Source organism: Peromyscus californicus, unplaced genomic scaffold (assembly GCF_007827085.1).
Source record: "Peromyscus californicus insignis strain IS unplaced genomic scaffold, ASM782708v3 Scaffold_6__1_contigs__length_162567912, whole genome shotgun sequence".
NCBI classification, from domain to species: Eukaryota; Metazoa; Chordata; class Mammalia; order Rodentia; family Cricetidae; genus Peromyscus; species Peromyscus californicus.
In genome coordinates this window covers 87,029,284-87,042,792 of record NW_026294584.1, presented here as the reverse complement: position 1 = coordinate 87,042,792, position 13,509 = coordinate 87,029,284, and the positions used below count along the sequence as shown (strand labels likewise).

Here is a 13,509-nt window from a genome sequence, read left to right as displayed (position 1 = left end):
ATCCTGCCATCTACTCAAAGCACAAGGAGAACCGAGGTTTGCATCCACCTGCCTCTGCCAACTCATCCATACCTCCATCACATCAGACCCCAAACCCGTCCACACCTCCATCACATCAGACCCCAAACCTATCCACACCTTCATCATATCAGACCCCAAACCTATTCACACCTCCATCACATCAGACCCCAAACCCATCATCCACACCTCCATCACATCAGACCCCAAACCCATCCACACCTCCATCACATCAGACCCCAAACCTATTCACACCTCCATCACATCAGACCCCAAACCCATCATCCACACCTCCATCACATCAGACCCCAAACCCACCCACACCTCCATCACATCAGACCCCAAACCCACCCACACCTCCATCACATCAGACCCCAAACCCACCCACACCTCCATCACATCAGACCCCAAACCCGTCCACACCTCCATCACATCAGACCCCAAACCCATCCACACCTCCATCACATTGGACCCCAAACCCATCCACACCTCCATCACATCGGACCCCAAACCCATCCACACCTCCATCACATCAGACCCCAAACCCATCCACACCTCCATCACATCAGACCCAAACCCTGGCATCATGTTCAGACTTATCACCTCTGTTTTGCTCTGATAGCTCACCTCTCAGCCACTGGGTTTTCTTTTTCTTTTTTTTTGTTTTTTTTCGAGACAGGGTTTCTCTGTGTAGCTTTGCGCCTTTCCTGGAACTCACTTTGTAGACTAGGCTGACCTCAAACTCACAGAGATCCGCCTGCCTCTGCCTCCCGAGTGCTGGGATTAAAGGTGTGCGTCATCACCGCCCGACTAGCCACTGGGTTTTCTCAATAGTGCTGTAACTGCTGACTGTAAGCCTCTAGCCTGTGTCTGGATCCCAGGGAAGGGAACACTAGGGAGATCTGATGAATTCACTCTAAGATGTCTGACTGTGTCAGTTGTTCGGGTCTGTAGACATAGCAATCCACACAATGACAAAGTGTCACATGAGAAGAAACTAGGAAGGGACATAAAAGGACTGTTGTTGTTGTTTTTTTTTTTCAGGGGCTAGATAACAAAGAGGAAGAAGTAATGACCACATCACAATTGCCCACTGGTCCTGTTTATTTTGAACCTCCTCCACTTCACTCTGCCTGCTATACACATTACCATCATCATCATGTTCTACATTGTAACCTTTCATCCCTTCTCAGGATGTGATGGACCCATGAACATGGAGACTATCTACATGCCTAGATGAACTCTCTACTTGCCCACTTTGGGTTTAGAAGATTCTCTCCCTCCGTTTTCCCTCTGTTTTTTCTCTCATACCTCAGCTTCCAGTAGGTTAGATTACTTTTTTTTCCCAAGGTTTATTTTATTTTTAATTATGCGCACGTCTGTGTGTGGATCCAGTGCAGGTACCCACTGAGGTCTGAAGAAGGCACCAGATCTCCTCCTGGAGCTGGAGATACAGGCCGCTGTGACCCACCTGACTGTGCTGGGAACCGAACTTAGGTCCTCTGCAAGAGCAGCATGTGCTCTTAACTGCTGAGCCATCTCTCCAGCCCAGGTTAGAGGTTTTTAACCTGTGATCCACAGATTGCTTCATGCACTTGGGGAAACTCTTGCTATCATATATCATGTATGTCTGTGCATTTGCAGATATATGAGAGAGGCGGATGCTCTCTATAGCCATCTTTTCCTCATCACATTGTTTTGTTTTGTTTTTTTGAGACAGGGTTTCTATGTGTAGGCTTGGCTGTCCTAGAGCTTGCTCTGTAGACCAGGCTGGTCTTGAACTCACAGAGATCTGCCTGTCTGCCTCCCAAGTGTGAGATTAAAGGTGTGCTCAACCACCGCCCAGCTCCCCATTATATTTTTTAAAGGAACCTTCAAATACAAAGATAAAGGGGTGCTGAGTGGTCTTTAGCCTACCCTGTGCGATCTACATAGGTGACAGGTGGAGGTAACTAGGGGACCCTGGTGGTCAGGCCCCGGCACGGTACTGTACCTTGGAAGCAGCCATCACAGCTGCCGTGGCCGCCACGTTCAAGCCCCGCTTCCCAAAGTGCACAAGGGCGTCATAACTTCGATCTTTTGCTTGGACCAGGCAGTCATCGATTTCCTGTCAGAGAAGAAGCAGAGGCACACTGAACTGGCAAGTTCAAATACATCTCCTCTCATTCTTTCTTCCCAAGCGCGGGCTTGGCAGCTTGCCCGATGGCTGACTCTCCCTGGCCTGTAATGGCATAGATACTTTGAATAGGTGTCCATAGATGGCTGGAGAAAGACAGGTTAGCTATGGCCAAGGGCCAAGGGGAATTCTGAACAAGCAAAAACACAGCAATTCACTGCCCCAGCAAGGCTCTAGGGTTATCTCTAAAGTTTTTTTACGTTCCAGGGATGAAGACAATCCTGCCTTTCCCTGAGAAGCTGTTCAACAAGACAGACAGACAGAATCTGGCATGACAGAATGCCACAAACAAAGGTTCAGATTCAGACCTCAGCTAGTCGGTAGAAGAACTCGGGGGTTTGTTTGGTTTGGTTTTGTTCTATTTTTAAAAAGATTTATTTTATATGTATGGATGTTTTGCCTGCATGTATATATGTGCACCATGTGCATGCGGTGCTGTGGAGGTCAAAGAGGTGTCAGGTCCCCTGGAACTGTAGTTACAGATGGCTGTGAGGCACCACCTGAGTGCTAGAAACAGAATTCAGGTCCTCTGGAAGAGCAGCCAGAGCTCTTAACCGCTGAGCCATCTATCCAGCAGCACTACACAGTTTTCTCTTCTGGAAAAGGACAATAATGATGGGGGCTTCACTTGTGGTATATGGAGAGGGTTAACAAGGAGAGCACCTTGGCTACCACACGTGATAGCCTCCGTCATCCTCTTCATCTTCAAGACAGGTGATGGGAACCTTGCAATTCCCAAGTTCTGTTATTCCAAGATATTGCCTCCTGTGTGTAGTGATAGAAATTGGATACAGAAAAAAGGGCAATATTTTTGTGGATAAAGAACATTTTAACAGATGCTGATATAAAAGAAAGTAAAGTCTCTGGTGTCACACAAAGGAAAGACAAGGTGGAAAACGGCACTGGGTCTCCTGACCAAAGCCAAGGACAGTACTGCTAACTCAGTTTGATTCTGGATCATCTCTAGTGTATTCTGGTTCTCTCTTTGTTTTGTGCTTTGCATTGTTCTGAGAAAGTAGGTGTTGGGTAGCCACTGTGGCTCATTTCAAAGCTCAGTGAGATGTGTGGCATGAGTCTTGTTTGAAGCTCTGTTAGTGAGTTTCCTTTGCTTGGAAGTGTGTGTGTGGGGGGGGGGGGGGGGCAGGTCAGGTGCCCCAGCTGTGGTTCCTGTTCCTAGCCTCCCCAGGAGGTCCTAGTCTCTGTGATCCAGAAGACTAAGGGAGTGATGCTTGGCAGGTCTTAAGAGACACCACTGCTGTGGGATGGTCTGTATGTCAAGTGTGTTGCTGATTGGTCAGTAAATAAATCACTGATTGGCCAGTGGCCAGGCAGGAAGTATAGGCAGGACAAGGAGGAGAATAAAGCTGGGAAGTGGAAGGCTGAGTCAGAGACACTGCCAGCCACCACGATGACAAACAGCATGTGAAGATGCCGGTAAGCCACGAGCCACGTGGCAAAGTATAGATTTATAGAAATGGATTAATTTAAGCTGTAAGAACAGTTAGCAAGAAGCCTGGTATGGCCATACAGTTTGTAACCAATATAAGTCTCTGTGTTTACTTGGTCGGGTTTGAGCGGCTGTGGGACTGGCAGGAGATAGAGATTTGTCCTGACTGTGGGCCAGGCAGAAAAACTCTAGCTACATACCACATTTTCTCCAATGGACAGGACACAGCTTCAAGGAAGACACAACATTCAGGGAAAAGGAGAGAAGAGAGGGACTGATAACCAAGTCAGGAGATATCCAGTTCTTTAATCCAACCTCTCTAGATGGGAGGCGCTGTGGGCTTTTTTCTGAAGGGGATGTTCAAGGCTGTCTACAGATGCCCAATTAATTACTCTGTTCTCCAGGGCCTTCCTGTACAGGAAGTCCAAAGCCTTGAACTTCAGAAACTGCAGACATTAATATACCAGTGGGAACTACCTACAGGGCTCTGTGGTCATTTTCTTGATGCTGTGAGAGAATACCTCAGAGAATGACTTGAGAAAGGAGGTTGTTTTTTTTTTTTTCTTGATGGTTTGAGGTAGTATCATTCATCATGGTGGGCAAGACACGGTGACGGGGGCTGCTCAAGGTCACAGTGGCAGGAACATGTGACAGCTGTTTCTTACATGGCACAGCCACAAACCAGAGACCTCAGTGCACCAGAACCAGAGGCAGATATCAACTTAAATTCCTGCCCCATAATCCACATTTGCCCTTCAGACCCCATGTCCAAGAGATTCCACGGCCTCCCCAAACAGCACCGCAGCTGTGACCAGCTCCTCAAACACGCGAGCTTGTGAGGGATATTTCACACTCAAATGTAGCAGACTCCTGCTTTATTTTAAAGAATTCTACTACACAATTAGGTTAGAAAATAATGTAACTAATGAATTTTACACTGTTAGAATCATTTGGCCCAGTAATCCCACTCTCAGGAATTCATTTTAAGATAAAAGAAAGACCTGAACAAACTCTGTGTGTGGTAGGTGCCTAGTGCAGAATTGCTGTGACAGGAAGAAAATTGGAATAATCTCAGTGTCTAGTAGAAGGAAACAGGTCTCTCAACGCGGGTCATTAGACCATGCAGATATGGGTTAGGGGCAGTATTTACTATCTCAAAATACAAATAACCCTCTGCTTGGAGAGCCATCCCTATTTAGTTATTTACTTAGTGTGTGTGCTGTATGTGTGTCGGGGAGATGTATGCACCCATGGCTACATTGGGTGTCTCCCTCTATTGCTCTCTACTTCAATAAAGATTTTCAATTTACAGTTATTTATTCTTTCTGTGCGTGGAAGTGGTGGGGCAGAATACAAGTCAGAATACAACCTCTCGCTCATCTGGGTTTGGGGGCTCAAACTCAGATTGTCAGGTTTGGTGACTAGCGTATTTATCCTATGGACCATTCAACGGGCCTTCTAGACCTCAGTTTTTGAGACAACATCTCTCATTGAACCTGGAGCTCACCATTTTGGTTAGACTAGCTGACACTGAGCCCTGGTATCTGCTTGTGTACTGTTCCTCCCCTAGAACTGGCGTTACAGACACATGTCATGCCTGTCTTTTCCATGCTGTGGGGATATGAACACAGGTCCTCGTGCTTACAAAGAACTGAGCCATCTTCTTCTTCTTTTTTACTTTTCGAGACAGGGTTTCTCTGTGTAGTTTTGTGCCTTTCCTGGAACTCACTCTGTAGGCCAGGCTGACCTCGAACTCACAGAGATTGGCTGCCTCTGCTTCCTGAGTGTTGGGATTAAAGGCATGCACCACCACTGCCTGGCTGCACCATCTTCTTGAATACAAATATTTTATCTATGTTGAGATTTATTTATTTATTTAGAGACAGGATCTCAAGTAACTCAGGCTGGCCTGGAAGACACTATGTAGAGTAGGATGACCTTTGAACTTCTGCCTCCACCTTCTGAGTGTTGGGATTAGAGGTGCGTGCCACCATTCCGGGTTTAAGCAGTGTTGGAGACTAACCCCTGGGCTTTGTGCCTGCTGGGCAAGCATTCACCTGCTCAGCTGTCTTCCCAGTCCTCTACGTTAAGTTTTTTGTTATTTGTTTCTGAGATGAACCTTCTTATGTTGACTGTGCTGGTCTTGGACTCTTGGTTCATTAGACTTTCCTCCCTTATTCTTGCAAAGGTCTGGGACTGCATGTGTGTGTGCCACTGTTTCCAGCTCAATTTTGACAACTATTAAAAAAGAGTCTATATGAAATGGTAAACAGCATATGTAGAGATCTTATTTGCAGATTGACAGGAGATGAGCACGATTTTTTTAAAAAATAAAGGTCACGTTTGGATAGTTAATTCACTAATTTATTTTTTGAGATAAGACCTGCTTGTTCCTGGATGGCCTGGAACTCCCTACGTAGACTATTCTTGTCAGTCTTTAACTTGGGTCAGGAAACCCACCTGCTTCTTCCTTCTGACTATTGGAACTGGATGTATGTGATTTGGGGGAGTTAAATTATTTTTTTCTCTTTTTAAAATTTATGAAAATGTTTTATCAATAAAGATAAATAACATCTTTATATAATTTCGCTACTTTTTCTTTGAGACAGGATCTCACTTTGTAGCTCAGGCTGGCCTCAAACTTGTAATCTTCCTGCCTTTGCCTCTTGAGAGTGAGGATTTCAGGTGTAACCCACTGTGCCCAGCCACTTATCTAAACATGTGCAAACATACACTTTTTTTTTGTTTGTTTTGTTTTTTTGTTTTTCAAGACAGGGTTTCTCTATTTAGTTTTGGTGCCTGTCCTGGATCTTACTCTGTAGACCAGGCTGGCCTCAAACTCACAGAGATCTGCCTGGCTCTGCCTCCCGAGTGCTGGGATTAAAGGCATGTGCCACCACTGCCCGGTGCAAACATACACTTTTTAAACAAAGATATTACTTTCATATTTCCTTGTCAACAATATTGTCATTGGTATATTAAGAATGTGACTGATGGGCTGGGGACTTAGGCCAGTGGGAAAACATTTGCCTAGCATTCATGAGTCCCTGGGCTCAATCTTTAGCACCATAATAAAGAAGAAATGTTACTAATTGTGGGGTGTGTGTGTGTGTGTGTGTGTGTGTGTGTGTGTGTGATAGATGTGTGTGTATGTTCATGTGTTTATGCACGTGTGTGTACATGTGTGCACACAAATGTGGGAGACATATCTCTATCCCTCTACCTTCCATTTTTGAGACAGTCTTCACTAAACTTGGAACTCACTGATATGGCTAGAACATCTGTACAGGGATTTCCAGAGGATCTGCCTGCCTACCTCTCCTACCCACCAGTGCTGGGGTTACAGGCATGCACTCCAAACCTGTTTTTTCCCATGGGTGTTCAGGATCAGAACTCAGGTCCTCACACTTGCATAGAAAACACTTTACTGGTAGAACCATCTTTCTAGTCTCAATGTTACTGATTTTACACCTTGATATTTTAAAAAATTATTTGACTTTACTGAATTCATTTGTCAGTTTAATCTATTGTGGAATCATGTAAATAGGAGTGGTAGACTTCCTCTCTTCCTATGTCTTTTTATTTATTTATCTTGCCTGACTGTTATGGAGAGACCATCCAATACTAGAAGAAAAAAGGTAGTGAAGGTGGACACATACTTGTCTTATCCGAGATATAAAGGCAAAATTAAAAGCTTCTCCCCAATCAGGTATGATACAGGCAGTGAGTTGTCACACATGGTTTCTATCATGTTCATGTATGTTCCTTCTATATGTAATTTTTTGATAGATTTGTCATGAATATTAAATTCTTTTTTAAAATATTTATTTTTAGGTTTATTTGCTTTATTTTTATGTGTATGAGTGTTTTGCCTGCATGTATATATAAACATCACATGTGTGTGGTGCTTGCCGAGGTCAGAAGAGGGTGTTGGATCCCCTGGGGCTGGAATTACAGATGGTTGTAAGACACCATGTGAGTGATGGGAAAAACTCAGGTCCTCTACAACAGCAACAAGAAATGAGCCATTTCTCCAGCCCAAGGAATACTGAATTCTATCAAATGCTTTTTCCTGCATCTATTGAGATAACTGCAGATTTTGAACCAATCAGATATTGCTGGACTATTGATGATAGTAAGATATGGAATTAATCCATATGCTCATCATTGGATAAATGAGGAAATATGGTATATATGCATAATGGAAAACTACTCAGCTGTAATACAAAAACATAACCTTTCTAAGCAAAATGGGCCAAATGGAGGACACTGGGTAAAGTGAAATAAACCAGACCCAGAAATACAAACACCACGTTTTCTTCCCTGTGTGGATGTTAAAATCGTCAGTCTGGATGCAGAGTTCAAAAGGAGGAAAGGAGACAAGGGACACAGGAAGGTGGACAGCAGAACAGACAGAAGTAATGAGCACCGGTGTTCTGTAGCACTGTGGGGTGCCAGGAGTTCACAATGAGGGGGAAAGAACACATTGTAAAAACGCTGAAATATCACACCGTACTCTTAAATATGTACAATTACTATGTACTAATACATCTTTTAAAAATGTGTGAGGAGATAGTAACACTAACTGCCTTGATTTGGTCAGCACAAATTATATGCATTTATAAAATTCTCATGTGTGGGAGCCCACAGAGGCTTCCTAGTGAGAACTTACTCAGGGTCAGAGAATCTGAGCTTGCTTTACCCAGCAGGGCTGCACAAGGGTATGATTTGACCACCGGCATGGTTACCAGGTGTTTGGAAGGGTCTACACTCGGCTGTGTGGTATGCTTTGATTTAGCAAGGGGGAGGTCTTTTGCTTTGTCCCTTGGCATGTTATAAAAAGTCTTTTTGAATAAACCTAAGGGCTATTGGGTATTGACCCAGGCCCTCCCGAAGCTATCCTGTGTCTCTGTCTTTTTGTCATCTAGGTCTTTCTTTCTCTCTGATATTTTCTTATCCCTCTCTTCTCCACCTAAGAACCCTTCAAAAGGTGGGAGCAGGTTGGAGCTGAACTCCCACAGACTCCCACAATCATGCTGTACTCCATCAATACATACAATTCGAATAATAAAAGTAAAATTTGAAAATCAAACAGAAGCTTACAGAAATGATTGGGGAGGGGTCTCAATGTTTAGCCTTGCCTGGCCTGGAAGTCACTCTGTAGACCAGGCTGGCCCTGAAATCACAGAGATCCATCTGCCTCTGCCTCCTGAATGCTGGAATTAAAGGCATTCAGCATCATACCCAGCTACAGAAGTGCTTTTTAAAAAGGCACTGGAGCTGGGTACAGTGGTGTAAGCCTTAACCCTAGCATATGGGAGGCTAAGGCAGGAGAATCATGATTTGTTGGAGGCCAACCTGGACTACATTGTGAATTGAGGGACAGCCTAGGCTACAGAATGAGACCCTATCTCAAAAAAAAAATTTTTTTTGAGAGAGATGGGCTGATGAGATGGCTCAGTGGATAAAGGTACTTGCCAAGCCTCACAACCTGAGTCCAGTTCTCAGGGTACTTGTGGTGGAAGGAGAGAACCATTGTTCTCTCTGCAAGTCTGTGGTGATATATGTGTCCCCAAAAATATTGTGTACCCTAATAAACTTATCTGGGGTCAGAGAACAGAACAGCCACTAGATATAGAGGCCAGAAAATAGTGGCACACATGCCTTTAATCCTATCACTTGGGAGGCAGAGATCCATCTGGATCTCTGTGAGTTTAAAGCCACACTGGAAACAGCCAGACATGGTGACATATGACTTTAATTCCAGGAAGTGATGGCAGAAAGCAGAAAGGTATATAAGGCGTGAAAACCAGGAACTAGAGCTGGTGAAGCTTTTAGCTTTTAGCAGCAGTTCAGCTGAGATCCATTCAGATGAGGAGTCAGAGGCTTTCAGTCTGAGGAAAAAAGATCAGCTGAGGAATTGGCAAGGTGAGGTTGGATGTGGCTTGTTCTGTTTGTCTGACCTTTCAGCGTTCACCCCAATACCTGGTTCCTGAGGTTTTATTAGTAAGATCTTTTAAGATTCATCACACAAGTTGTCCTCTGATCATGTGTGCCATGGCATGCATGTGCACACACACACTAAGTGTGAGAGAGAGAAAGAGAGAGAGAATGAGAGAGACGATTATATAGAGAGACAGAGGGATAGCTATTAAAGGAAACACTCACCTGCTGAGGTAAAGAGGAACCAGAGGGGTCTCCTGCAACAGAACAGTCCTTTCTACACAGAACATTGATTTTTGGGCTTGTTAGAAGCAGTGTCAATTACCTTTTCTTTTGAAGACAGTGTGGGATGAACAAACTTCCTGTACAGGAGGCTGGATCCTTTTGTATAGGGAGAAAGCAGCCAGGCTACAAATGCTATTTTTAGCTCATAATAGAATGGAAACCTGGAAAGATAAGAAAATATACTTTCTGTTAGGTTCTCAGAAGCACCGCCTGAGACCCATGTAGAAAGGTCAAGGTTGGCACGGATGCCTCCCTCCTCATATATAGATGACAGGGTCCCAGATTCCTCATCCTCCACCTGTGGAAGGCACATGTGCACACATGCGCATCGACACACCCAAGACCTCTCTCTGAAAGCCAATTCAGGTTTTGTTTTGTTTGTTTCTGTTTCCCAAGAAAAGCAGGAAGGCAGGTTCCCTCCAGCAATTACAGCGTGGCTTTGCCTGGCAGCAGCTGGCAGCAGCTGGCAGCAGAAGCTGCAGGGCTTTGCTCATGGCAGTTGGCATGTGCATCCAGCTGCAGCTGTGGGCTCAAAAGGTGAAGTTTGTATCTGGGCACCTAGTCATTCATCCTTCATTATTTATGGTCAGGAGACCCAGAGATCAGGGGAATCACAGCAGGGTGAAGCTGGCAGGCTCTCCACACTGGCCAGGCACCTCCCTTTCTTGTCAGGAGAGAAGCCTGACTCCTACCAAGCAGGAGAATCCTACTTACTCTACTCAACTCAGTGGCAGGCACAGAGATCTTAATCTTTTGTGTGTGTGCCAAAAGAAAGAAGAGTGTGGGGTATAAGTAGCATACCATCTTGGACTCCTACACACACTCAAGCCCATTCATTCATTGGTTCCCACAAACACTCCCCTACACCTATCAGAGCCAGCTTATATACGGCACCTGTGGGGAGAGGGGTGGGGTAGCAAAGTTCCAGGATTGCTGGGTCCCTGCAATCCTGGAACTTCCAGAGACAAGATTCTGGCATCTCTGGCTGAGGAGGGAGTGAAGTCAGGAAAACGCTTGCTCTGCAAGTGTGATGCGCTGAGTGTGATCCCCAGAATCCAACAAGAAAGAAAAAGCCAGCTGTGGTAAGATGTAGATGTAACCCTGGCACTGGAGAGGACGAGACAGGTGGCTCCCCAGGACACTGGCCAGCTAGTTTAGCCTGCTCAGTGATGAGTCACAGGCCATGGAGACCCTACCTCCCCCTCTACCCCCCCCAAAAAAATAGATCATAGAGGAAACACACCTGAAGCTCTTTTCTGGCCTACAAATACATGCATGCACACCTGTGTGTGTACCTTCAGAAACACCAGCACACACATGCACACACACACACACACACACACACACACATACACACACACACACACCACACACACACACACACACACACACACACACACAAATACATGCACATACACATGCACACATACCTTCAGAAACACCAACAAACAGAGAAAGAGGATGGAGGTGTGAGAAGAGGAGAGGGTCTGACATCCTAGAATTTAGTAGGAATCTAGCTAGAGATTGACTGATAAGATGATACCAACCTGAGACAGGTGTCCTAGGTGGTCCTAGTGGGCCTCTGGTACTCTCCAGCAAGTCTTTGAAACAATGGAAAAGCCAAGCCCCTCAAGAGGATGAAGATCCATGGGGCTATGGTGAGGTAAGGAGTTTGACCCAGATTTCAACCCTACCACCTCAGTCTCTACCTGGGGCTGTGAATAATCTGGACAGTCACACTGCGGCTCCCTGAGGTAGATTACCACGAGTTCTGATTTTCTGTATTCTGACAATTTGACATCCTGAGGCTTTGCTGACCCTGGGGGAAGTGTCCTTACCAGGGGAAGGCAACTCCAAGAGCTAGCCGAGAATGAGCTCCCCAGCACAAGACTCCTTCTGAACTTCCTTACTTTTTTCTAATATTTTATTTCTAAATTTTCTGTGTGTGTGTGTCTGAGTGTGAGTTTATGCATGTAAGTGCCATGACCACAGAGGTCAGAAGAGGGCATCAGATCCCCCGAAGCTAGAGTTACAGGAGGTGGTGATCCACGGAAGATGATTGCTGGGAACCTAATTCTAGTCCTCTGCAGGAGCAGCAAGCACTCTTAACTGCTGAGCCATCTCTCTAGCACCCTCCCAAGCTGCCTTTTCATTCTATTTTACTTTATTTTAAAGACAGGGTCTCACTTGTAGTCCCAGTGGCCTAGAACTCATTATGTAGACTAAGCTAGCCTAGAACTCACAGATATCTGCCTGTCCCTGTCTCCTGAGTGCTGGGATTAGAGGTACAAATCACCATGCCCATTCTCCTCCATCTCTTTTTTTAAAATAAGAGTAGAAATAGAGACAGTCTATTAAGAAAGGGAAATCACTCCTGGAGTAAGAGTGGGCTAGTGAGCGAGGAAAAGACCTTTGGTCACAGCCTTACACACACAGGCCCACAGTCCAGAGCCTGTGAATCTCCCATTCTGAGCCACTCTGCACAGCGTGCATTTCTCTGGGAGCAGGACCAAGAGATGCACCTGGATCTCAGAACCATTTACAATCGTAACTCCCAATCCACTTTCCTTCCCAGTGCATTCCTTCCCAAGGTGAGTGCCACTGTTCCCACCCTCTGCCTCCAGAACCATCCTGGTACCTCCCCTTGTGGCCCTGCATGGTGCAGTAGGCTGCATTTCCTGTTTCTAGGGGTGGGTGAGCTGAATAAATCTCTCCCTTCCTGTCAGTCATGAGGCAAGTCTGACCACATCTACTTAAAACAAATCTCAGGCATCCTTATTAACACAAGATGCTTATGCTGGTCCGAGGGATCAAAACGTAAGTCTTTCTCAGGCGTCCTTCCCAGATAAAGGGAGCTGAAAACAAAAGCAATCCCTCGCAAGTCATGTCAGAGCCTTTTCAAACTCACACAGTTCCCCTCTCCCCCCATCAGCAGTTCCACCTCACCCAAGCCTGTCCGCTCTCTGCCTCCAGGAGGCTCTTCCTGAATATTCTCCCAGCAACTGGGGAGGCACTTTCCTGGCAAAGCTGTTTCATCTTTCACAGCCACAAAAGACTGGGACTGAAAGAGGAAAGGCGTGATTGATTCCCCCAGAGTGAAACACGCCGGTGATTAATAATGGAGGAACTTTTGTTTGGAAAACAAATTATTTGCCAGCCCAAGGGGAAAGGGGCTGAATCCAGCAAGCTCAGACAGCGGCCTAAGATACACAGACAGTCCCAAGGGCAGCCGCCACACTGCAGCAATTCTAGCTATTATGTAAAAGATATTTTTAAAAAGTAGGTCATGCATGCATGTAGTTAAGAAACGCTAAAGAATCCAAGAGTATACCGTAGTCTCCTTCCCTCCCATGGCCTCTAGACACTTTTCTTAATCAGTTTCTTGCACATCTTGGACTAGGAGCTAGACCTATTCAATCACATAGGGACCTGTGATTCCCTTAACTGCCTGGTAGCATTGGTAGCATGGTAGCATCTCTACACCTCCTTCTATACCTTGTTTTCCCTAATCTGTACAAAATCAACAGTATACATTGGGGACTGTCTCATACCAGAAGATGGAAAGCTTCAGTGTTCTTCATGGCCTCCTATAGGTGTGCAAGCATCTCCCAGGCAAAGGGATTGATGACAACCTTTGTCT

General features: G+C 45.4%; 1 protein-coding gene across 2 annotated transcripts in view; it reads right to left on the bottom strand.

The window, feature by feature from the left end:
- Reep1 (receptor accessory protein 1) overlaps nt 1–13,509 on the bottom strand; it is a 107,418-nt gene that overhangs the window by 31,112 nt on the left and 62,797 nt on the right. For both annotated transcript variants that reach the window (XM_052720396.1, XM_052720397.1), the window contains exons 4-5: nt 9,910–10,030; nt 2,012–2,125 (exon numbers count right to left, since the gene is read on the bottom strand). In XM_052720396.1, the coding sequence (XP_052576356.1) occupies nt 2,012–2,125; nt 9,910–10,030 (235 nt within the window). The remainder of the gene's footprint in view (nt 1–2,011; nt 2,126–9,909; nt 10,031–13,509) is intronic.